The 25,661-nt window shown below is 45.9% G+C and overlaps 1 protein-coding gene across 2 annotated transcripts; it reads left to right on the forward strand.

The window, feature by feature from the left end:
• Nucleotides 1-845: 845 nt before the first annotated feature.
• On the forward strand, nucleotides 846-25,661 carry QRICH1 (glutamine rich 1). Of its 2 annotated transcripts, XM_052776155.1 has the most exons (11): nucleotides 846-955; nucleotides 2,139-2,199; nucleotides 5,815-6,144; nucleotides 14,819-15,838; nucleotides 19,331-19,508; nucleotides 20,133-20,287; nucleotides 21,097-21,211; nucleotides 22,536-22,644; nucleotides 22,997-23,148; nucleotides 23,855-23,945; nucleotides 24,732-25,661. In XM_052776155.1, exons 3-11 carry the CDS (start codon nucleotides 5,836-5,838, stop codon nucleotides 24,922-24,924), a joined length of 2,322 nt encoding a protein of 773 aa, XP_052632115.1. In that variant the 5' UTR covers nucleotides 846-955; nucleotides 2,139-2,199; nucleotides 5,815-5,835; the 3' UTR covers nucleotides 24,925-25,661. The 2 variants fall into 2 exon arrangements, with proteins under 2 accessions (XP_052632115.1, XP_052632114.1); XM_052776154.1 differs by lacking the exon at nucleotides 2,139-2,199.

Here is a 25,661-nt window from a genome sequence, read left to right on the forward strand (position 1 = left end):
GGAGGAGGGTCCCCAGAACCTGCCATGGGCCACAGCGGGTGCAGGCAGGCAGGACGGTGTGCGCACTGTATACAAACGCCGCCCGAGCGCCTTCCCCCCTTAAGGTGGACTCGAGTGGGGTGGCCCCTACCCGGCCCCGGGCTGGGGGTCAGAGGGGTGTCCCCGCGGGACCGGCATGGCCCCCATGCCCTGAGCCCCATGCCCGCGGCCCCGGCCCTGCCGTGGGTGGGGGGGAGGCTCTGCGTGGCCCCACGGGCCACCTTAAGCGGCAGCGGGGCCGGGGAGGCCGCGCCGAGCACATGGACACGTTAAAGCAGCCCCGGCTCGGCCCCACGGTGCGGGGGACCCTTCGCCCCGCGGTCCCGCGCGGGGGCAGGGGCAGGGCGCAGCCCCCGCTGGTACCGGCCGCGGAGGCCCCAGGGCCCTTCACGGGCAGCCCCTGCGTTGGGGTCTCGCCCACCCGTGGGGCGGCGCGGGGCCTCGCCCCGGCTGCTGCTGCTGGGGAGGGGGGTCGCAGCCGGCCCGCCCCGGCCTGGCGCGGAGCAGCGCGACGGCTGCGTGGGACCCCTCGGCCGGCGGCGTGCCACAGCCACGCGTGCCGGTGGCGTCCCGAGCCTCACGGCCGCGAACGGGGCCTGTCCCCACCGCCGTCGGGGTCATCGCCCCCCCCCCCGTGTCCCGGACTCGCGCGCGTCTCCGCCCGTCCCCCGCGGACGGCGCCCCCCGGCGGCCGCCACCGCCCCCTCCCCGCCGGGGCGCGGCCCCTTTAAGGTGCGGGGCGGGCCCGGGCGCCGAGCTCTCGCGGGACTTGGGAGCCGCGCTCTCGCGAGGCTCGGGCCATGCGCTGATTGGCTGCGGGGGGTTGAATGTAAGATGGCGCCCAGGGAGCTGTGAGGGGAAAAGACTCGGGGCCGAGGCGGCGGCGGCGCGAGGCGACGGCAGCAGCGGGGCCGGGGTGAGGCGGGGCCGGGCCGGGCCTACGCCGCGGCGTAGCGGGGCCGCCGGGCCAGGGGGGTGCGCGGCGGCGGTGGCGGGGCCGGGCGGGGCCTCCCGTCGGGCGCGGGGGGAGGTGGCGGCGGTTCCGGGGGCGGCGCGGGCCCGGCGGGGAGGGGGGAGGGGAGGGGAGGAGAGGAGAGCAGAGGAGGCGGCCCCGCTTGCCGGGCGCGCGCGCCCCCCCCCCCCCCCGCCCGCGGGGACGCGCGCAGCTTGGCCGTGCACGCGTGGGGCGCGCCCCCTAGTCGCCCCCCCCCCCCCCGCCCAGCTCCTCACCGGGCGCGTCCCCGCCCCCCCCACTGCGGGGCGGCCCCTTCCCCGCGCGGGCACGGGCGGCGGCAGCGCGCGCCGGAAGGCGCGGCCTCCGCCTCTGCGCGGCGCGGCCCTCGTCGGCCGCCGTCCCTGGCGAAGCCCCCAACATGGCTCCTGCGGCGGGGGGGGAAGCGGGGGGAGGTGGGAGGGCGGCGCGGCGCCTCCCGCGGGCCGCGGGCCACGGGCCCGGCCGCCCCGCACGGGGAACAAAGGCGGCGGCGGCGGCGGCGGGCAGCGCTGGTCTCCCAGCGGGCGGGGGCCGGCCTTGCCGCAGGAGGAAGCCCCGCGGGCTCCGCGTCCCCCGCCGGAGCAGGGGAGAGGCCGAGCCGCGGCCGATGATCTCAGGGGCTAAATATGGAGCTTCGCCTCGTCTGGGCTGGGTGGCGGGGCGGTCTGTGTCGTTCCCGTCTGTCCCGGGCCTCGGGGCAGCGCCGGGCCGCGGCTGCTCGGCCGGGAACACCTGCGGGGGGAGCAGGGGGAACCTCTGGATACGGTCACTGCTGCTGCCTTGTTCTCAGTTCTGTCTTCCAGTAACTCCGGTGTCACCGGCTGCGCTGCGCCTGTCACCGCACGGTGCGAGCGCTCTGCGCCCCGTGACAGATGTGCTCACACACTCGTTCCTAGTCACACTTATCAAGCTGAGGGATACACTGGTTAGGAATTGGGCATCTCACAATTCTTCAGTAGGAGCCGCTAGCTGCGTGGATGATCATATCTTTCTTTCCTGATTTTTTTTTTTTTTTTGTAATGGAATACATACTAAAAATAAAATGGCTTTAATAAAGAAAGAGGAACTGGGGATGGAAAGGGCTTCTTTGTTCTGTCTTCTCCAGAACGTTACAAGTCTAAGAGCTCAGGACAAGAGCAGCAGAAATACATGCAACATGGTGACTGGTGAGTCCAGATTGTCCACATGCTGCAAGTTGTGTGTGTGTTTTCAGTAACCTCAGTCTAAGTTTTATGAACTAACCGTATGTGCTCATGATCTTCAAAGAGTTTCTTGAACTCATTTCCTGGAAAAAAAAATGCGGTTATGCTGAACAGGGAGGAATTACTTCCCTTTATCGGAGAAAGCTGATTGCCTGGATGCTCTTTTTTTATTTTAAAATGCAGTATTAAAAACATGCTGCCAAGATCTAGTGAGGATGGGTGTTTGCTGTTTCTAATGCGTGTCTACAGGATAAATGGAATGCGTAAATTAGTATGTTTTAATAACTAACAGTAAAAGTGGTGACTGCAGCAGCAAGTTATGTATGTTGCCCTACAAAAGCCTGCTGAATCCACACTTGAGCCTTAAAGAGGTTTTCTGTCATAAATGCAGGTAGGTTTAGTTTTAATAAATAAAATTTCTGGGAGTACAGTGTTACTTTCCTGAATCTTCATCTAGGCCCGGTACCTCTGCTGCTGTATAGGGTTTTTTGAAGTGCAGTTTTGAGTGGGTCGGTGCTTTTAGTTAAATAACCCCAAGCAGCCTTCAAACTGACAGGAATGACTTGGGGAGACACTTAATCCAGCCCGCACTGTAACCTGCGGTGTCTTTAGCTCCTTTCTGATTGCCAGAGTTGGAGAGCTCTGGAGAAAACCAAAGGAAGATCCTGCTGCTCTTCCGGAGCAGGAACAAATACCACGTGGTGCAGTGGGGTTCTGACCCATGCTTGGGACTTTGAGTGCTGTAGTGGCTCGGATGAGCATTTCACTGTTTTAGGCATTACTGGCTTTTAGTGTAGTAACTTCAAGCAAATATAAAGGAAGATTTTTCCATGCTAGAAGAGAGGAAAAGAGAGATTCCCTCTGACAGCTTGTGACAGAGGAAGATTTGCTAGTAGCAGAAGACTGGCCTAGTAGGCGCTTGATTTTGATGCTAAAAAGGACTAATTAAGATGGAGCAGCTGAGCAGTGTGAAGGATTTGTATCTAAGAAATTAATGCTGTGTTTGTTGTGCTTCCCGGTGATTGGAAGAGGTAGGTGATGATTTGGTGGTGGACCTCTTCTTGATCTTTGGGCCTGCTGCTTATGTGTCTGGGTTTCTGGTGGCTTCTGGTCTCTGCTACACAGGAGCACGATGTACCTGTGAGCAGCTCTTGACAGAAGGGTTGGCGTTCCAGAAGTAAAAGTGAGGGCTAAGGAGTAGCTGCTGTTGAAAACAGTGGTCCTGCTGACCTCCTCACTCTCTCCCTTCACAAGATTAACAGAAGGTGAATAGCTATTCCCTGAGCCATTACAACATAATAAGCACCAATGCAGGAGCAAGGAAGAATGCAGGACCTTTGCTGAGAGGTGAGCCCATCCTATTCAGCAGCAGCTAGCTGTCAAAGAGCATATAATCTCAAACAGCACCTGTAGTGTTCACATCTGGGTTCCCAGCGCAGCATCCTTGAGGCTTATTCCTCAGAAGGGTCTTCCCTCTGAAAGCTGTATCTGCTGGTGCACCTCAGAATGGACATGCAAAATGATCATAATCTTCTGAAAGCCTCGCTGTAGTATTGAAGTCAAATATTTGCAAGTTCCAAGTAGAAAATTGGGACAAGTTAATCACTCAAAATCTGTTTTCCAGCTTCAGACAATGTAACGGACCATCTTGCAATTAGATGCAAGATGCATTTGAGTGTGCCTGGTGTAGGTCCTGTCTGAGTCACTGAGGATGCATTAACAAGGTTGTTCTCTGTTGGTTTCACCCTGGACATATGGTCACCTGGGAAAGGGTTAATAATGTGTCCTGTAGAGGTGTAGAGTACTCTTGGGTGTCTCCTGGAGGAAGCCTCACTCAGCAGCTAAGTGAATAGTCTTACTGGCTCTATCGAGGGGAGCTGGCTAGAAAACATGTCAGATCAGAATCTCTGAAAGGCAGGAGAAGTGTTTTTCTGTCCAGCTGTGGGCTCTACGGGAGCTTCTGTATGCTGATTTTTGCAGTGTTGTTGGATTTACTAAGTGAACACTGCAAGCTGTGCTTTTTACTAAACATTGATGCATGTTTTGAGAATATTTTCTGTAGTAATCTCATACAGCAACAAATGTTGCTTAATAATGCCAGAAACTATAGATACAGCGCAAGTCGCCTTGTGTGTGTTCCCCTTACCTTTGATATTCATTCTTTCTCCTGTGAGCCTGGTCCAATGCACTAGCCATGAACCTCTTCCATGTAAACAAAACCTTCTGTGTGTTTAGACTGCTGTCACGTAACAGTAAAGAACAGTTAGAATTTGCTCTAGCTCCCACTGATTTTGGTGGGAATTGAAGCTAGACTTGTGGAATATGCTTGGGCACCACTGAGAGCCTAGAACTAACTCCCATTTTCACAAAGGCTGTTGCAGTCTTATGTTCAACCACATATTTCTGTCTCAGTTCCACTTTGTTAAATCATGGTAAAATGATGTAAAAGATTCTGCTTTTGTACTTATTCTCTTTAGAACTGCAGTCACAATGTTCATATAGTGATGTTTGTCCCTTTTTCCTCCTTTCCGCAGCTTGATCTAGTAGTACTGAATCGCCTCTTCTAGTCCTAATCTTGTGCTGTTTCACATCTTTTCACATCCATCTCAGTATCTGGTAGTGTTATAGCTCAAATCTATTTATCCTTTATCAAGACTAATTAGTGCCTTAGAAACAACCGGTATACTCACTGCAGAAACAATTTGTGGGTTTAAACAGGATAAGTCAATAAGAGAAGAATGCTGTCAGTATACCCTAGAGCTTTCTAATGTTCTCAGGTGGAGTCATCTTTTTTTTGTTGGTTTTTTTTTTTTCCTCCTTACTCTCACTTCCTCCCTGATCATCTGATTTCTTTTTCTCTCTTTTGTCTTCATACATGGCATGTTTCATGTTAACCTCTTCCTATATTAAAACGACATAAAGAACTGATGCTGCTCTTGCCTTTGTAATTTCCAGAGCTCTGCTTCTCCATGTGTGTAGTTCCCTGTTTGAGGAATCACTTCATTCCAGCACTCTCCTTTTGCTTGCTATGTTCAAATCGATAAGGCTGTCCTAGTCCTAATAGCAATGGGCTGAATGCTGCATCTGTTGCTCTTCCGTTGTGCTTCCCATTAGCTGCCTAGAATAGAACTGCATGGCCTGATAGAACATACTGCTCAGTTCTCCCACCTCTGTGGCTGCAAAGCAGGGCCACAGATATTGATTTCTAAGCTTCTCTCACTAATACTGCATGCTGCAAACGAACCAAATGTATGACTTGATTTCATCTGTTACGGGACTCGCCTGGTCTCGGTGAAGTACAGTGCTAGAAGATTTTACATGGCAGTAAGCTCTTTGAATAGTACCACAGTTACACCTGGTTATCGTTCAGACTTCCCTGAGCTGCTAAGGGTTAATCTGAGAAATGTGTAGTAGCACAAGATGCCTCGTAAAACTAAAGCATCTGTCTCGGGCATCTGGCTGTGCATGTTTGCTAGTTTTTCTACGGTACCCGGTATGAGAAATCAGTTACTGGACTTAGGAATATCCTTGCATCAAAGGAGTGCTGTAGTTAATACTTTTACTTTCTCTTTCCTTAAGGAACCCTAAGGACCTTGCAATATGAATAATTCTCTGGAGAACACCATTTCCTTTGAAGAATACATCCGTGTGAAGGCGCGAACGATCCCCCAGCACAGGATGAAGGAGTTTCTGGACTCCCTTGCTTCCAAGGGGCCGGAAGCTCTGCAGGAGTTTCAGCAGACAGCCACCACCACAATGGTGTATCAGCAGGGTGGCAACTGCATTTACACGGACAGCACAGAGGTGGCTGGGTCTTTGCTTGAACTTGCTTGTCCTGTGACAACCAGTGTCCAGCAGCAAACTCAGCCAGAGCAGCAGATACAGGTTCAGCAACCCCAGCAAGTCCAGGTAAGCAGCTTAAGTCATCTCTAAATGTATGTATGACTTGCTAACCCATGGAGTAGTGTTCAGAGCCAGCTACTGTCTAACCTGAAACCACAGGCAAGCACTTAAGAAGCAGGGCCAATTAACTTTATATAGAACAGCACTATTTCCCTTTCATTTAAGGAATTTGGTAGTAAATTTCTCTCTTGACTGTGCCTCCATTGAGCCTCACTGTAGGAGGAGTAGCATACATAGCAATGTAGTGGTGTAACCTCTTGGAGAAATGGTTGACAGTTCTGGCATGTACACGACTCCCCGAAGCCTTGCACTCTGCGTGAAGCTGCTATAAATACCACCCCCCTTTGCTGGTCTTATTTTATCTGGTTGTTCAGGGTGGCTGTGGGATCTAACTCGCCTTCAGGGGTTTTTTTAATTAAATCAATACTCTTTAAATTATTTTGCTTGAACATTCTAAAAGTTGTAGTTCTTGAACTGGCTTTTAAGTGAGGGGGAAATGCAGGGGAGTCAACTTACAATATGAACCAAGGTAAGATACCTTTCAGGAAAGGAACTCTAAAAGATGCATATGCGTCAAGGTAGATTATCCCTTTGCACAGTGGAAGGAGTCTTCTCCATTTTTTTTAATAGGTATTACAGTATTTTTTATTAAGTATTAAATTATTAAATCCAGCATCAGAGGGGAAAAAAAACCCCAAACATACAGTGTAGGATAACTGCTTTTGTACTCAAACACATTTCACAATTTGAAGAGTTTATAGGTGGCAGGGCATTTACTAAGGTTTTCTTATGATATGTCTCCAAACAGCTGACCTTTGTCTACAGCTGTAATTCTGATACACTTCAGATATGAATCTTTCTGCCTTCTGTAGCATGAATGTAAATTTGTGAGCTCTCTTCTTTTGCAACAAATGAGGGTATGGAGACACAAATGACTGGAGATAAGGTAGTGTGAACTTGCTGCAGTGCAGTAGACTTGTGCTCCCAAAGCCTTACAGCTCACTTGTGTGCTTTTATCCTACAGCAAAGGCAAACTTCCCTCTTTCACTGGGTAACTCATCTCCAATTACTCTCTCTATTGAGTAAATGAATGCTTAACTGGGACTTCTGTAACCTGTTGCCCTACAGTGACTTGTGTCGCAAGGCTTTTGAAGAATAAAAGCCTCTAGTCTCACAGCCATGACTTGGATCTCTGCGTGAGTCTATTAAAACTGATCAAGGGTGCGTTTGGTTCTGCCAGCTAGCGCATTCTTGGGGAGAAATTTCATTTTTCAGTAGAAGAACTAGCAGGGTTGGCTTTTTTGGGTGCCTCAGCCTTGAAGATGTGGACAGCACCCAAACCAATTGTAAAAGTCAGAAGGAATCTCTCCCCCCCCCCCCCCCCCCTTTTTTTTTTTCCTCCCCCTGCTGCTGCCTCCTTCCAGAACTACTCAAAGTTCAGGCTTGATCCTTACAAGTCTTCTAGTAACAGAGATAGGGAGGGAGGTAATATATCATATGCTCCAGAGAAAAATAATCTCCTGACCTTCTTGAAAATAACCATAGAGTTTCTGCCAGAGACCTGTTCCTGTTTTTTTTTTAAACTGAATTGGCCTGCACCCTGAAAAGTACCTGATGAAGGTCATTTCAGCAACTTTCCTAAGAATGTTGTCTACCCTCTCCCCCTTGTTTTTGATGTGACTCCTTTAAAATATCTGCTTTCACATCTGTCAGTACAGATCATGATTAGTGTTTGTGTTGCCTACCCTGCTGCTCACTTTAGGATGCTACAAAGCCCCAGAACACTTAAGTGGCACATCTGGTACTAGGTATGGCTGCAGCTTTTGTGCATCAGCAGTGCAACTGGATTCATGTGTATTTGAGCAGCTAGCTCAGAATTATTTTGAAGATTTTTTGCAAGGATGAGGTGGAGAGGAATGTCTTTACCCCTTTGCAGGAGTGTTTTTCTGTCTTTAAAGATTTCTTACTGAGATGTGATTTATGCTAAACCCATGACTTAGTGTTCACCTGTCTCAAGACTCACTGTGGCAGCAGTAGCAGAGCACAGTGTCTGAACAAAGCTGAATTTTGTTGTGACTCTGGGGGTAACAGTGTTCCACTAGAGCAGTGCACCTGATCCAGCTGGCTCGCTTTGCTAAAATACTGCTTGTGTTGTATTATGTGAAATTTTGGTCATCTGCTGAAGCCTCTTAGCTTTTGATTAAACTTATGTCATCCCAGTACTTGACTTGATAATCTGTTTAGTTCTTGCTAATCCAATTGCAAATCAGTGGAAGACCCTTTGAATGACTACGCTTATGTTTGGCAGTATGACAGTGGTGCTGAAGGTGACTAATAATATGACCAGTCAGATGACCTCACGGTTGCAAGTGCTGATGACAACCTTACAATCATAAAGATAGATAGACGGTGCTCAGGTTTCATCCTAGATTTTACTTAGTGCAAACACCCAAAGACAGTGCATGACTGCTTGCTGCTTTTATTTATCCTGGCAAAATAAATTTCCTGTTTGAAGAAGTTGCCACCTTAGGATTTTCTTGCCTAAAAGGTTCAACAAACTGTTGCCAGATGTTTATTTTGAAGGCTGAGTGGATGCAACTGTTGGGTTATATACTAGTCAGTGCTACAGTACAAGTGTCTTGCAGCTCCTTCTATGCTCGGTATCACAGTGGTGCCATTAGTGATCTTAAAGAGTTTAGTATGTCAAGTTGTCGTACCCTGTGCTACATCAGGCGGTGCCTGGGAAGAGTTGTGTTTTGCTCCAGTCAAGTAAGAGTTTTATCAGCTCTGCCTTTGGTGAGATTGTTCCTAGTTGGTCTTGTGCATTGAGGCCGTCGAACTGATGATGCCAGTGACAAGAGGTGTTAGCACTGACTTGCTTACTGAATATGGTAAGTGGTCAGTGAACGTCTTGTGCCTCTTCCTCTTCCGCAAGAAGATTTAACTGAAAGAATATCAGAGGACAGAAAATATCTTTGCTTAGGATACATGCAGTGCCCGTGGAGAAGATCCTCAGTTTCAGCTTTTTATTAAGACAAAGTCTGATGGCTAGCTCGCAAGAGCTTCTTGGACAGGGCTTGAGGGCAGGATGCTACAGGCGAGCAAGATCGCAGAACTATATAGGGAACGGTTAAATGCCTGCATAAAATGTCTTTCAGTTAAGGCTTGTGCCTTTCTAATTGCTCAGTTCCTTGTGTTTACCATTCAGCTTTTTCTTCCAGAACAGCAGTCTTCCCCCAGTCTGTTCTGTGACTTCAGACCATTATAGGAAGCTGGGCATTATTAATGACATAGGGCAGGGAAAGATGCCCTTAAGTAGCTCAGAAGAAAATCTTATCTCTGGCTCTGCTCAGCATACATCTTTCCTTCACTTCTGATGGATGCAGCTTCCCCCTGCCCCAGTCTTGGTTCTGAAGTTTAGCCTGGAGGTAAGGCTCCTGTTCGCTTACCTCTGAAAAGCATCCCAATAAGGTGTTAGTGTAGCAGCTAGTATTAATTAGCATTTGCTAGGGCTGAGTGTGCCACTTCAAAGAATGGTTATAGTTAAGAGTGGTGTTTTCAAGGTAGCACCTTCTTGTATATGGAAGTAGGTTCCTCTTTGAGAGGTAAACTGTTTTGTTTTCCCTGGTTCATGTGTTTTAACTGTTTTAGGCATAAATCCTGCCCCAGTGTGCAGCGTGACAACATAATCTTGATATTGTAACTGTTCAAACACACACAAGGCCTAATTTGGCCTGTGGAATTCTCTGATGTTGATGAATGAGCAGAGGAAAAACCTGGAGTGAGAATCTGTCTGGCAGTAGTTCTGAAAAGCTGACTTGTACACTCCCCATAGACCTTGTTTACTTAGATAGATAGCAAAAGACTTCCTGTAAAGCAGTTGAATAACAAGTTCCAACATTTCCTGCTACTTCAGTGATCAGTCTTTTCACCTACTCTATACTTCAGACCTTTTTTATATTTGTATGTATGCTTTCTGGCATAACATTAGAAGGAACTCTTTATTACAGTATTAGTTTTTAATGCTGGAGTCCCTTTAGCTTAGGACCGTTGTTGAGGTGAGTGTGTTTTAAGCCTTCTTTCCTTAAATTGGGCTAAAAAATAATAATGAGATAGTTCTTCTCCTGCTCTCATTAACTTTTTGTCCAAGTGTTTGACTTCTGTTGGCTTGCTCAGGTGTGAAAGTTTGAGGTGCACCTACATGACTTCTTGGGGGGGATTTGGAGCATACTTCCCGCAGCAAGTTTGCCACTTGCCCTCACTTATCTCTTCTAGGTTTGGAGCCTGTCATTTGGGATTCCCTTGAGATGAAACTAAGCCATAAGATGCAGTCTTGTTGTGTCTAGGTGTTTGTCTAGCTTGGCTAGTGGGCAAGACTAGACCTTAGTTTGAAATATTCTTCTGGAATGTATAGTGTGGACATGTTAACAGGTCTTCAGTCTTGCTCTGAAGGTCTGCTCTTGGTGTATCCTACTACTTGCTAGTGTAAATGTAGCTTCAGAAACCAAGATGTGTTTGTGAAAAGAGGCATTTAAAAGCCTGTCGGGTTCTCTAGGGCAAGCTAGGTAACAGAAAATCCATGCAGGCTAGAGTTGGTATGTGCGCTTATTTGGAGTTAGGTTTTAGGAAATATTAGGTAATCCAGTCAGCCCACAGATGAGATTTTCTTTGCTTGGAAATTCCTTCAGCTTAATTGTTTCAGAACTGCAGTTCTGCATTCTGATTCCTTGTTGGGCAGAGAATCCGCACAGGGCAGACGTATTACAAATCCTATTTGAAAGTTTGTCGGAGTTAGTCTATCAGCCATGAGGAAAAACAATTTTCGAAACTAGGCTTCAGCTGTTCTCATGCTCGTGGAGTTACTTATTTTCTCTTTGCACATGCTCAGTTCTGGACAGAGTATGTTTTTGATGTTAATGTGACAGAAGATTTCCTTTAAGGGAATCTTAAAAATTTAGTTCTGCCCTCCTGTTACAATGCAGGGCTGACTTCTAATGCTTTTGATTCTCTAGTCAGCTAGTACTTGGTCTAACTTCTAGCTATTTTATGGTAAAAAGGCATTTCTCTGTGTGATGGTAGTCTGCTGGGAAGTGATGCTTTTCATGTTGTCAGATCCAAACTTCTGGCAATAAGCAGTTTTTCAGTACTGGTAACTTGGCATGTTCCTCTCTTGTACCAGTATAACCCAGGAATTCCCAGCATAACATGTTCTCACTTTAATCTTCAGCATAAGGTGAAGATTTAAAGTCTTCCCTGTTGGTCTTGGCCTATAAATTTAAAGCATTCCTCTTTGTACAGTCTTTTAAAAAGCCAGCCACTGATGATGATTAGTGTAATTTTTTTTTTCTCAGACAGCGAGTTAGACAATGAGGTCAACATAAGAAGCTCTGGTCTCAGACTGGGTTGAAGTCTGTAAATCTGAAATGAATGCTTGTAGCACTCCTGGGTACAACTTACTTGAAAATGGGGAGGGATCTACTGCAAAATACGGTTGTTAAAAACAGATGTATAACTCACAAGGGATGCGTAATGTGCTGTAGGTAGAGCTCCAGTATACTTTTAAATAGGAGCAATCTGTTGTCAGAAGCATGATGTCTGCAGTTTGCAGCATGGAGAACTTCCAGTGATTCTGGAGTCTGGCTTCTTCATCTTGTTTGGGTCTGGACTCATTCTTTGGGTGTTAGCAATAACACTGTGTGAACTCTAAAGCAGCAGCAAGACATCCTAGTTGTAGGGGTTAGGATTTAGTCCTGGGCGAGTATCGTAGGGCCTTGGGTCGTGATTGCTCATCTGCTGAAAGTGATGGAAGTTGCCCATGACTTTTAGAAACAGTAGGCTCAGGCTCTAAAATGGTTAATGGTTGAAAGCTGCACCAGGGGAGGTTTAGACTGGACATTAGGAAGCATTTCGTGACCAAGAGGGTGGTCAAACACTGGAACAGGCTTCCTAGAGAGGTGGTCAATGCCTCAAGCCTGTCAGTATTTAAGAGGCATTTGGACGATGCCCTTAATAACATGCTTTAGCTTATGGTCAGCCCTGAAGTGGTCAGGCAGTTGGACTAGATGATCATTGTAGGTTCCTTCCAATTGAAATATTCTATTCTATAAAAGCAGAAGGAAGAAAATGCTGTCTGGTTGGGTCTGTGCTTAGACCATGCCTCTTTTGCTGATGCCTCTTGCTTAAACCTATTCCATTACCTTTCTAATTGCACTTATGTGGTAAAGTTGTTTCAGCGCAGGAGTGGACTTTTAATTCTTACTGCTAGCAAAAAACATATAGTCTTTACTTTGTATATGTTAACAGCAATAACAGGAACTGTAATGTAAAATTTTGTATGGAAAGAAGGTGGGGGTACTTTTAAGGGGTTCTCAGTTAACCTGTGCAGGTTCTGAAAACACACTGCAGAAGTAGAGGATAAATGACATGTTTACCTCTCTCTGTGACATGATTTTGAATCCTAGCAGACAAAGCAAGTGTTTCTTGTGTGAAACTGAAAATATATCAGTGCAATGATGCATTTTAGTTTGTCCAGTCTTGGGCCTTTGCCCAAGGTAATCTTTTGAACAGGGACTTAAATTAATACTAAGGACTCTATTAGTGATTTTTAAAGTCGGATATTTTGGAGAATACTTGCCTTGGAGGTGTAATTGAAAGTGGCTTTCTTAAACTGAACTCTTAACTGGGATTTGTGCTTGGGCCTGTTTGCCCAAGGCAGTACTCATGCTGTAGGGCAGTATGATAAGAGTATCAAATAGAACTTAAGAAGCATCCCATAGGTGACTTCATCTTTTTCAATTAACTGCCTGATCAAATCACTCACTGATGCAGCTTTTTAAACTGTCATGCTGACACAAGGTCATATGTTTCTTGTTACCTTGCAGGAAATTATTATGGAAAGTCCACGTCATCTGGATTACAGTACACTGCATATAGCTCCCAGCAGGAATCTGTAAAATTCCCTATTTTTCCTGGAAATAGAATTAGCTCTTAACAGGAGGTGACTTATAAAACTGGTCTGCAAGCAGTGTGTTTTGCTGCTCCACTTTTTTCCTTAGCAACTCTTAATTGGCTGCAAATGAATCCTTAACATTTTTTAAGACTTCTTAGAGGTGATGTTGGGAAGTGAGATTTCATGTATCTGCGCAATGCAGACCTGCGTGGTAGTTCTTTTTGGTATTTTCAGGCTGGCTAGTGTGGTGTCTCTGTGCAAATGCTACGTTAGCTTGACTGACTCTAGAAAGTGAGGTGGAAAAGGGTGAGAGAACATGAGTAGGAAGACGTAGTTTTGCAACCAAATAAATCTGTGTTGGCTTCAAACTTCATATGGCCCTTACGGGTGCCACTAATAAAGCTCTACATCTCTCGGTTGGATTTGAAAGGAGAGGCTGAGTAATTAATTCCCTCCCTTAAGATATAGTGTTAAGGAAGCCTGGAGAAGCAGATGATCATGGGAACCTGGAATATCACTTCTAGGACAAGGACAAAGCAAATGTGTAAATGTGGGGGACAAAGTGGTGAAGTGTTTGGATGAGGAGAGCAGACCTCACTTGGTGCCCTGGGAGTGAAGATACCAGCTAGGTTGGGTTTGAGGCCTGGAATGTGAAGTTGTTGAGACCAGAAGTTTGTGTTGGGGGCTACCTCTGACTCCTAGCTTTAAGTCTGCTCCTGGACTGCTGCTAGATAGTGTGACAGACCTTGGACAAATGAGCATTGATGTGAGATGTGATTATTTTTTTCTTTTTAATCCCCTCCCCAGTAAAAGGAACTGTGTTTGGATCCAAGTCTTAACGTAATTTGTCCATATTATTCAGCATTGTGTAAGTGCATGAGCTAGAAAATAAAACTGAGCAATTTGGACAATAAATAAATGGAATAAGTAAATAAATGAAAAAAGACTTAGTTTTAATTATGACTGCCAAAGAAATACTTCTGAATTGAAAAAAACCCAAGTGCTGCAGTGTTGTCCCTTAGCGCATGACCAAGGGTTAAGAGTTGAAATTGCAACTTTCTGTGTTGACACCTGCTTGTGTAGCGTTACTATTAGCGGTTGGTTTCAAAATAATATTTCTGTGCTCTATGTGGAAAGAGCCAAGTGCTGGTTTCAACTTACCCGTATTTCTTACTGCCTGTCACTGGCAAGTGATCCTGCGGCCATTTGGGGGGCTGGGGTTGAAAGCAGTAAAACAGTCTGTAGGGCATAGTAAGAACGAGGCAAGCTCCTGCATTTTGTAGCAAGATAAACTTAATATGAGAATTGTAATGTGTGTGACCTTAAAGCCTTGCTATTGCAAGGCTATGGTGAAATAACATTTTAGCAATGCAAATAGCTCTGAAGACTCTTTTGGCTTCCAAGGATGCAATCTGTTGGCTTGAGCCCACAGAGCTTTGAGGATGGAGATGCAGCTCACGCACTGTTCTGTCTGTGCTGAGAAGTGCGGTCATGTGCAATGCTGAGCAAACACATCATCTACCGTATTGCTGTTACCAACCAGGCACTTCTAGAATAACTCGGTTTCATTTTCCTGAGATCTTTACTAATGGATTAATATATGGAATCATAAAACTGAGCTTAAAAGACCTGGAGCATAGACCTCCAGTGGTGGACAGTCTCTGTTGGCGGCCCCCCTGTTGAATCACTGATGCTTGCTGATCTCTAACTGCTGAATTGGTGTCATTGCAGGTTCAGGTCCAGGTCCAGCAGTCACCGCAGCAGGTCTCCGCCCAGCAGCTCTCTCCGCAGCTCACTGTCCATCAGGCTTCGGAGCAACCAATACAGGTCCAAGTGCAGATCCAAGGCCAGGCGCAGCAGCAGGCATCCCAGACAATACAGAGTCAATCTCTTCAGAGCCCCAGCCCATCTCAGCTGCAGGCAGCTCAAATCCAAGTGCAACATGTGCAGACTGCCCAACAGATCCAGGCTGCAGAGATACAGGAGGAACACATACAACACCAGCAGATCCAGGCCCAGCTTGTGGCAGGACAGGCCATTACTGGTGGCCAGCAGATACAGATCCAAACAGTTGGGGCACTGTCACCTCCACCTTCTCAACAAGGCTCTCCACGAGAGGGAGAGCGACGGATCAGCACTGCTAGTGTCCTTCAGCCAGTGAAGAAACGTAAAGTGGATATGCCTATTACTGTATCCTATGCTATTTCCGGGCAGCCAGTTGCCACAGTGCTGGCCATTCCTCAGGGCCAGCAGCAAAGTTATGTCTCTTTAAGGCCAGACTTGTTAACAGTGGACAGTGCCCACCTGTACAGTGCCACTGGGACCATTACTAGCCCCACTGGAGAGACTTGGACCATCCCCGTTTACTCTGCTCAACCACGTGGTGACCTTCAGCAGCAAAACATAACCCACATCGCCATCCCTCAGGAGGCCTACAATGCCGTCCATGTCAGTGGCTCGCCAACGACACTGGCTACCGTGAAGCTGGAAGATGACAAGGATAAGATGGTGGGAAGTACTTCAGTAGTGAAGAACTCTCATGAGGAAGTGGTGCAGACTCTTGCTAATTCGCTCTTTCCAGCGCAGTTTATGAATGGCAACATCCACATTCCAGTGGCAGTGCAGGCTGTGGCAGGGACGTACCAGAATACAGCACAGACAGTGCACATATGGGACCCACAGCAGCAACAGCAGCAGCCGACACCCCAAGAGCAGGGGCAGCAGCAGCAGCAGCTACAGGTCACTTGCTCAGTAAGTTAAAACTGCTTCTTGGTCTCAGTCCATGATTAACAACTAGTGAATGTTGTGGAGAGGGACGATGTCAGCAGACAGCTGATATCTCGGAAGCAAAGATGAGTTTGTCCCAGTAGCCTGGGTGTGACATAGGGCATTTGACTCCTGATAGGTGTAGGACTGCGATGTGTTAATGCTGGTACATAATTATGGGGTTCAAAACTGCCCCAAAGAAAGTATAATCTTGATCTTTGTAATGTAAATTAATAGATACTGGTAGTATAAATTAATAGATACATGCTCATTGCTAGCTGCTTCATAGCAGATATTCCAAGGTCTGCAGTCTTCTCCTGAGCTGCTCTAGGGGTTGCAGTGGACAGGCAGGGATGATTGCAGCGAAGCAAGGTGTGCGAATGTACTAGTCACCTAGTTACCAGTTACTTTGTGTTATGCAGCATGTAGAGTCTACAGCAGATCCAGTGCCCAGGTAAAGTGTTGGAATCTGGCTAGTTGTGAGCAAACTTCATGGATCAGGTGTACCCATCTATAACACCATGTCCTGCTTCTGGTGAATGCCTGGTGTGCGAGAGCACAGTCATGAGCAGTGGCAAGTAAGCTTCTCTTCATACTGCTTGGCAAACATGGCAGCCAAATTTGTGGCTGTTTTTGTTGGGGGTTTTTTTTGTTTCTGTTTTTTTTTTAAGGCTCTGTTGCTAACTTTAAGCCATAGATATTTTGAATAGGCTTTTAAAACTTGAATAACTAGTGCAAATGGATGTAATTTATATTTTATTACCAGAAAGTGAAAAGTGATTGATCTGTCAGAGCCTGTTTTTGCTGAATGGAATGAGGGCAAAAATATCCAAGTCTCCTAGCATAAATGTTGTTATAAATTCTTTCCAGTTTATAAATAACACTGTTGGCTATATAAAGGTGTATATGCCCTCTAATTTGTCAGTAAGCACTGAGACAAGGTGGATTACTTTCTATAGCCATGTCTGATTGTTTGTGAGTTGATTGTGGGCTATAGCCCACCAAGACCTTCACTGAAAAGGGTTCCCTACATCTCTAGATAACTTTCAGGTGCTGGGTGCCCTCTTCTATAAAGCTGTACATTAAGCTACAGCTTATGGGTCTTGTAGTGCATGGGGTTTTGTTTGTTTGGGATTTTTTTGTTTGTTTGTTCATGTTCAAAGAGCCTTCTGTAGCTTATCTTTTCCCTGTATTGGTACTTCAGAGATCACTTCATCGCTTTCAGCTGCTTGAACAAACTAAGTCGATAGAACTTTTTGCCTTTCTGTTAAACAGGATTTTTAGACTTATTCTAGGGTCTTTTAAGAGCATGAGCCACATTCTTGGGATCCTTTCTGAGGTATTAGCTCCGTAATTTCTTTAATGGTTACTGGCAAAGCTTGTACTAATGCTGTGTATTTCTGTGCACAGTGGTCTGCAATTCTTGGGTATCAGACAGTTTTCTGTTCCCAATTTGCTGGACTACTGGGTGTTGGATTAGCCCCTAAAGACAGAGGCAAGTCCAGGAGGGATGCATTCTTCCTCTAAGAGGGCAATAAAGGTACTACAGGTGAACATCAAACTTATGGGGGTTGTTCTTCTCACAACTGTGAGACCGAGAAGGAATTTGCCTGCTTGCCCCACACTGTCCTCTGGCACTGTGCTGATGTGGGATCTGGGCAAGTTGCAGCTATTTTGCTCTATTTGTGAAAGATGTAAGTCAGTTCAGAAGCAACTGCCAGTTCAGTGAATTAACTCCAGCCTGTGTGTCTGCCTTAACACTGGACAAGCTGTCTGTGAGGTCAGGGCAGAAGATTGCCCTTTTAGGTTGGACTGACAGAGGTGGTTGGCTCTGGAAAGCTCTCTGCTCTCTGGAGAGTAATGGGGCAGTGCTCTGGAGGAGAGCGGAGGCTCAATCCTAGCTCCTACAAAGACAAGGTGTCAGTTCACCCTTGGACTCCTGTCCTTTTTAAGGCAGAGGCTTGCTTGACAGCTTAAACTTTGTTGCCATCTGCCTTAATAAAAGCTGGGTCCTTTCAGTCATAGTCTCCCTCTGCAGCTGTGGTGGCCAGCAGGGGCTGGTAAGCAAAGAGGTATTAAGAGCTGATGCAAAAAAAAAAAAAAAAAAAAAAAAAAAAAAAAAAAAGAGAAACCAACCAGAGGCAGTCAGAAAGCTCCAGTCTGAGGCTCTTGCAGGCTTTGCCTCTTAGCTGTTTTGTTGGGGCTTTTTTTGTTATACTGAGTAGGGTACAGGTATTACTGGAGTCTCTATGCCATTTCCATTATGGTCTCTAGTACTGTCAGAGCAGCTTTCAGTGATGATTGGCACTTGGTTTCTGTGGCATGGGATTGAGAAGCTGTAGTGAAGAATGCAAAGTGAATGCAGTCAGAGGGCTTGCTGCTCTTTCTGGATAGGTGCCATCAGTTGCCTGTAAAATGTTTCAGTTTGAGGTAGTAATTCTTGGTGACTTAAGGTCCTGCTGCAAAGTAAACTTCCAAGGGGTCTGGAGACCTCTTAGGTCTATAGTAGGTCATACAGTAGCTCTTCACAGAATAGTAGCTAGTCCTCATTAGCAGTATTTGGTAGTTTGAGAGCATTTCATTGCAACTGAATTAATGTTTTAATGCTGGTGTTCTAGTCTGTTATTACTTTATACCTCTTAGAAATGAATTAATCTTATCAGTCCTTGACGGTAAGAACAGAGCGTATCTATTCTGTCTGGCTGCTATGTACTGAATAATGAGAGAGCCTGCCCTTGATGGGCAAGGGTGGGGAGGAATGCTAGCAGTGTACAACACATGATCATACCCAGACCCTTGCTTAGGGCAGTCTTCGGTTTGGAGCAGCAGTGGTTAGTAAAGCTGATGGCACCTTGCTGTTCTTCCCTGCCTGGGGCTGGCAGTCTCTCTAGCTGCTGTGTCTCAAGGCTGTGTCTGTGAGGGGCCTTGGGCCACTCTTGTTGTAGTGAGATGATGGACTTTAGTGGTTGTTCAGAGTGACAAGTTAGCTGAAGCCAAGAAAAACGCATTGGAGCAAACAGGACTTCAGAATCGATAGTCATCTGTTTCAGTGTTTGAGGGGAGACCAGAAGTCTGTTGTTGAGAGGAATTTAGCCCTGTAAAGATCCTTGCCTTTGAGTGTACCAGCTAGCTTCTTAATGGTATTGCAGCAAGAACAGCTTGTGGCTGTTGGGTCTCCTGTGATGTTCTGCAGGACTTCTAAATGCATTAAATTGCAAGTTGTGTGGGTTCGCTAAAGGGGTTATATATGTGTCCATTCAAACTAAAAGTGTTCTTGGAGAGATGAACACTGTTTCATGAGCAGCAATTCAGGTTAGACAGCAAAAGTTGTGTTCCTTGGATTAATTTCTTGTTAGAGAGGAGTGTTGCAAAAGGCTGATATCCTGGGGCTAGAGGTAGCGTGGAATTACTTGGGGTTTTTTGTTGAACAGTTGCATATCAAAGTGTATATATAAACTGAAATGTTCTCTTTCACAGGCTCAAACTGTTCAGGTTGCTGAAGTTGAACCACAGCCACAGCCACAGACTTCACCTGAACTTCTACTTCCAAACTCTCTGAAGCCAGAAGAAGGGCTTGAAGTGTGGAAAAGCTGGGCACAGACCAAGAATGCAGAGCTGGAAAAAGAAGCCCAAAATAGGCTAGCACCTATTGGAAGTATGTGTCATGACAACATGGCTTTTCTTTCCTTTAAAGCAGGATTAGGAGTGACTAAAATGTTAGCTGTTTACCGCTCTGGAAAACACCTTTGTTTAATCAGTGATTGTTTTGAAATTTAAACTTTGATTTACTCTGCAGTACTAATTATTGCATACTCCCACTGCCACAGGCCATGTTCCAAGGGAGGTATTAGCTCTATGCTGAGCCAACTTGAGCACTTAGGCTGGTAGCAGTAGAGAAGGGCACTGTATGACTGTAGTGCATGGACGAACAAAAAGGCTGTGAATGCCAGCCAAGCTGGTAGAGCAGTCATGGAGCTGCTGTTTTCCTATTGCTGCAGGGCAGCGTTTCATTGTGGACATGGTAAAAGAAGGCAATAGTCATGCAGTTGGCAGGGCAGAGAGTCTTCCTGTCGGATTCTTGCCCGTTTATCTTTTAGTAGATCTGACAGCTTAAGATCTTGATTTATTTCAGCTTGCTTTATTTTACTGGAGGAATGAGGTAGTACTGGGCCTGCCAGATAGAATGGCAAAGCCAGAGATGTGGGAAATCATTCCTGAAAGATTGGGAAATAATATGGCTTTATGGCTTAAATAATATGGCTTTGTTTTGTTTTTCCAGGGCGTCAGCTGCTGAGGTTCCAGGAAGATCTCATCTCTTCGGCTGTGGCTGAGCTGAATTATGGTCTATGCTTAATGACACGAGAAGCTCGAAATGGTGATGGGGAACCCTATGATCCAGATGTGCTCTACTATATCTTCTTGTGTATTCAGAAGGTAGGGGGAGGACAGCTATATGTGCAGCAGAGCTGTGCATGTTTGCATTTATAGGGAGGATTCTCTGTTATAAAAATGGAGACTGTGGCTTCTATTAAGCTTCCCAAAGAAAAAAGTCCCTTTACTTTAAAAACAAAAACAACAACAAAAAACCCCCAAACAAACAAAAGGCAAAAAACCAAAATCAGATTAAATGTAGTTAGTGCACAGCAATGCTTTTACCTACTGAGCTAAGTTTGTGAAGAATTGTTAAGTATCATGGTGAGAATAATCATTTCAGTTTTTTCAGTGAGGGGGGAGGGTTGGGTGATGTTTGAGGAAGTTGTCAGTGTCAAAACTTGATCTAGTTGAAGCTCTAACAAGCAAGAACTTAGCTTTGTGTGGTGTGGGAAGTCTGAGCTGGTAATATTAGTGTGCTTTCTGGAAGAGCTGCAGGAACAGAGCCAAACTTGGATAGCAGAATTGAGCATCTCTCTCCTTAACCTGAAAAAGTAGTGTCCAAAGGACAGTCATGTGAAATAACTTGCAGTGAACGCACCTGAAACAAAAGGTGAAATCCAACCAGCTTTACTTTCTAAGATGGTTTTTTCTTTCTGTCTTAGCATTCCCATGATAGTAACTGAGATTACCTGCCCTGTACTGGCCTTGGGGCAAGGGTCCTCACTCTTCTAAGTAGAATGTATTAGTCTTCAGTGCTATGCTGTAAGATGCTTGACTGACCGGGTACGTGGGCTCTTAGGATAAGGTCTGGTCTGAAGAGTAGTACACTTGCTACCACTGTACTGGACTGTGTTGTGAATCTCTTACAGTATCTCTTTGAAAATGGCCGAGTAGATGACATCTTCTCAGATCTCTACTATATTCGGTTCACTGAATGGCTGCATGAAGTTCTCAAGGACGTACAGCCCCGCGTTTCCCCTCTTGGTAAGAACATTTATTTAAGAACTTTAAAACTTTCTGGAGTTTGGAATATTTGAACTACAGCATGAGTGCAGTCTGAATAGGAACCCTTTCAAAGTGTGTAATGTCCCTAGGACAGCTCATATACTGGTCAGGGAGAAAAATGTTGTGTCTGCAGTGCTGGGGTTACTGCACATGTGAGGCTCTAGCCTTGACTGTCATTGAGGATTATTTGTCTATCACTTGTCACCTGTCAGAAGACAGATTGTTGGGACTCTGTAGTGTCATGAGATTTGCTTACTTGGAAGCCGGCTGATCCTTGATCTGAATCAAGCTTCCTCATCCGAAGTGCTAATACGTCTTGCCTCTAATATGTATTGTTACTTTGGGACATAATACAACGCTGTCATGTTGCCATGTAGCCAGATGGTTATGGTCTGCAGGACCAACTAAGTGTCAAAGAAAAAAACAATGCGTGATTAGAGCCTCGAATGCTGCAATCAAATGCAGCTCATCTCAACCCTGTGTTTAGAAGATGGTGGCAACTGGGATGGGGGGAGCAGTTCCAGAAGAGACAGATTTTCACAGAGTTGCATATGAGAATTAGATTAAGAATTGCATTTTCAGAGCACAGAAACCTGGCTTCACATTACTTCATTCCCTTTGATCTCATTAGATGTCATTGAAGAAGCTATTGCTTCTGTTCAGAAAAGTAGCTGATGTTACAGGCTAGATGGCTAAGTAGCACCGTGAGTTTTGGAATCCTTTTGTTTTCAGTCTGGCTGTTTGATCTGTGCTTTGTCATTCCACAAGCCCTGGAGTTCATACTGCTGTCTGTTTTTCTGTTTATCTGTGTATTTGGAGTATAGTATTTCTCTTCTACACAAAGGAAAAAAATCTGAGAATCAAAGGATTACTCATGTGTCCAAATACATCATTTGGCACTGTGTGCTGACTAAAGCTGCACACAGGGCCAAGAGCTGATTTGTTACACTGGCCTGCCTGCTCTCACATATTATTGGATTAGGAGCATCTGCATTGGAATTGAGCCATTAATTAAAAGCTGTTTAAGTGCATATTTATTTCTCTCTGGGCTGGGATGTATAGGCGTATTGCAGAAGCATACTCTCTGCAACTAGAGGTTGACGTATGTATACAAGTGTTTCCTAACTGTACCTGCTATTTAAAAAGTTATTTGCACAGTAGTGAATCTTGACGTCAGTGAGGATCTCCTCCTTCTCCTTCCCTTAAGATTTAGATGTTCTCCAATACTTTCAGACTATAAAATACTGCCTATGTTCCTGCTGTGACTGTCTACTGGCATGATGCTGACTTCTGATTATTGCAGGTTATGTCCTCTCCAGTCATGTAACAGAAGAGATGCTGTGGGAGTGTAAGCAGCTAGGAGCTCACTCCCCTTCTACCTTGCTCACTACACTGATGTTTTTTAATACAAAGTAAGTACCTAGGTCTTTGGGAATCTTGTGGAATAAAAGATCTTCAAATGCCTTGACAGGGTTGGTAGGAAACTGCTGCACTGGATTAGGGTGAAGTCATGAATTTCAAATGGTTGCACACGGAGCCCTCTTGTAGCCCAATCGGGCAAAGAAGGTGCAGTACAACAAGGAAATGAGCTAGCAGAAGGGCAACTGAACTTGTGGGTGTTGCATGTTTTGCTGCTGGAACAGTCTTTAACTCGGTGTTGGTTTGAGCTTCAGTTGGCTCATGATGAGTAAAGATAACTACCTCACTGTTGTGACTGTATCATTTACTTGCCTCAATGTCCTGTGTTCTCTTCTTGCTGCTCAGATACTTCCTGTTGAAAACAGTAGACCAGCACATGAAGCTGGCCTTCTCCAAGGTGTTGAGGCAGACCAAGAAGAACCCTTCTAATCCCAAGGATAAAAGCACGAGTATCCGCTATATGAAGCCTCTTGGTATACACCAGACAGGACAGAAAGGTAGTGTCTGGAAGTTTTCTTTGGGAATAGTTACTTTTACTGAGCTTGAAGGAAGTGGATGAACCTGGAGATGTCTGCAGGTAGGGCCACGAGAACCCAAGGCTCTGCCAGTTACCTTCAGCCTAGCAGCATGAGTTTTCTGTGCATTCTGTCTGAGAGTGCTTAGTACCTTCTAATAATAAGCCTAGGGACATGCCTTACCTGAGGCATATAGGACTCGTCAAGAGCTAAGGATAACTTTTTTTGTTACTTTTGTTTTTTATGGGCAAAGGGGCAAATGGGTGTAAGCGTCTATGAACAGAGGGAGAAACTTCTTTGGCAGGGCTTCCCTTATCTTGACTCATAGGAACCCATATAGAATCCATATGTAAGTACAGTCTTCCTCTTAAAAGCATGGATGCAGGATTTAGCTGAGGCATTGCAGTCTCAGTAGTGAGACTTCTCTCATTTTGGGCACAGGTGGAGGAAAAATGGAAAGAAGGATATGGATGGGTTGTGTTGTTCAGTAGCCTTGGGATAAAGCAAACCCTCCATATAATGCTTTGAGCATTTATAACCAGGTGCCTCTGCCCTGGAACAGCCATGTGTCTCTTGCCAGCTCTTGCATGGTGACAAGGTGCTTCGGAGTGCTGAGGCTGTATGGCACTGCTCAGTTTGCTGTACTTATACAGAGTGTCTGACAGGCTTCTGGGGGGCTGCTTTCTAGTTACAGATGACATGTATGCAGAGCAGACTGAGAATCCAGAGAACCCCCTGAGGTGTCCGATAAAGCTGTATGACTTCTACCTCTTCAAATGGTGAGAGCCCTTGTTCGTGTGTATGGTTGCTTGGCTTCTGTGACTGTTAAGCTGCATCTTGTAGCTAGCCTAGTTTTCAGGGCTGTGTTTTATTGCTGGCACAGTTTCTATATTTGCATAAATTTACTTAAAAGGGGAGGGGTGTTGATGTGAGAGGGCGGGATTTACTCTGATGGCACATAAGTTGAACTTCTGTGGTATTTGAAGAGACAAATCCCAGTTTGTGCACTGGCTGCTCTTAATCTCATACTCATTCCAGAGGTTTGCTGTGTTGGCATGAGCTCACTGTTCTGCCTCTGACTTGCAAGCAAGTCATCTGGAAGCATCCGCTACTTGAGATGAGATTAGGGTCCTATTCGAATCGGCTTCTGAACAAAAATGAGGACTTGCTGTGGAGATTGGAGGGAGCCTCAAAGGACTCTTCTAAATTACAGTGATTCTGACAATTACTGTAAATGTTCCTCTGCATGGATGGGTCTGCAGCTAGCCTGAATGTGAAAATACCCCATCCTTGCTTCACTCTGAAAGACCCCTAAAGCCATGTGTGGCTTCATACTTACCAGTGTGAAATAAAAATTACTTTCTTGTAGTCATCACCATGGCTTTTTAATGTTGGCATGGCCTAAAAACTTTGGGACCACTGTTGCCCCTAGATGTAACTCCATACCTTCATGTCTCATCAGCTGTTCACTGTCAGGAACTGTGAAGCCTGGGTTGAGGACAGAGATGGTCTTTCCCTCCCAGGACATTCTGTTAGTCTGGTTATTTCTGATCTTCCTCACACAGCCCCCAGAGTGTGAAAGGCCGGAATGACACGTTTTACTTGACACCGGAGCCAGTGGTGGCCCCCAACAGCCCTATCTGGTATTCCATCCAGCCGATCAGCAGAGAGCAGATGGAGCAGATGCTCACCCGGATCCTGGTGATACGAGAGATTCAGGAAGCTATTGCCGTGGCTAATGCCAGCACCATGCACTAAGGCATCCTTCTTGGCTCAGAAGGGGTGGGGCGGGGTGACAGGGGAGGGACAAGCAAAGATAAATTGTACAGACTTTTACACTAAAGGAGATGCCTAAGTTTTTGGTTTTTTATTGGTGTAGTTATGAAGCCCTTTTAGGCTTCTTCTCTTTAAAAGAATCTAAAGGAAAACCTACCCATTGTGTATCCTACCCAACACACCAAACTGTTGGAACCATTGGAGGCTGCATATCCCCTGCGAGCTGGGAGCTGTGGAGAGCTGCTGGTTGACTCTGGTTTTTTTTTATGATGTAGAAAACATGAACTACAGGATTGGCCTGGATGGCTGGGGCCTCTGTCTCCTTGGAGCACGTGCAGCCTAGAGGGCACAGAATGATGGATGGACCTGCTCAGCCAGTGGAGGAGAGGCAGGCATCTTCTTTTCTTGTGCTTGGACGTTAATTTGCTGTTATCTTGGAAGGAAGAGGAGAGAGTGAACTGCAATTGTGATTTATACAAAAAAAGCAAACCAACGATTTCTATTCAGACCTTTAAGTGACATTTTTAGATGTTAAAAGTACAAACTTTACCACACTCTTCTTTTTTGGCCTAACGTTGAGGCCTTAAACCTTGAGGCTCCTGTGCCTGATGGAATTCTTGTAACATACACTTGTGTATCATATAAAGATACCACCCTGTTTCTCTTATGTATTCTTACTCTAGTTGTTTATTAAGAATGACGAGCACGTCTTTTCAACA

The sequence above is a fragment of the Harpia harpyja genome, chromosome Z, assembly GCF_026419915.1.
Source record: "Harpia harpyja isolate bHarHar1 chromosome Z, bHarHar1 primary haplotype, whole genome shotgun sequence".
Lineage (NCBI taxonomy): Eukaryota > Metazoa > Chordata > Aves > Accipitriformes > Accipitridae > Harpia > Harpia harpyja.

Coding starts and splice junctions, on each gene's coding strand:
- QRICH1 (XM_052776155.1), top strand. CDS start 5,836: ATGAATAATTCTCTGGAGAACACCATTTCCTTTGAAGAATACATCCGT. Junction 6,145..14,818: donor AGCAACCCCAGCAAGTCCAG/GTAAGCAGCTTA, acceptor GTGTCATTGCAG/GTTCAGGTCCAGGTCCAGCA. Junction 23,946..24,731: donor GACTTCTACCTCTTCAAATG/GTGAGAGCCCTT, acceptor TTCCTCACACAG/CCCCCAGAGTGTGAAAGGCC.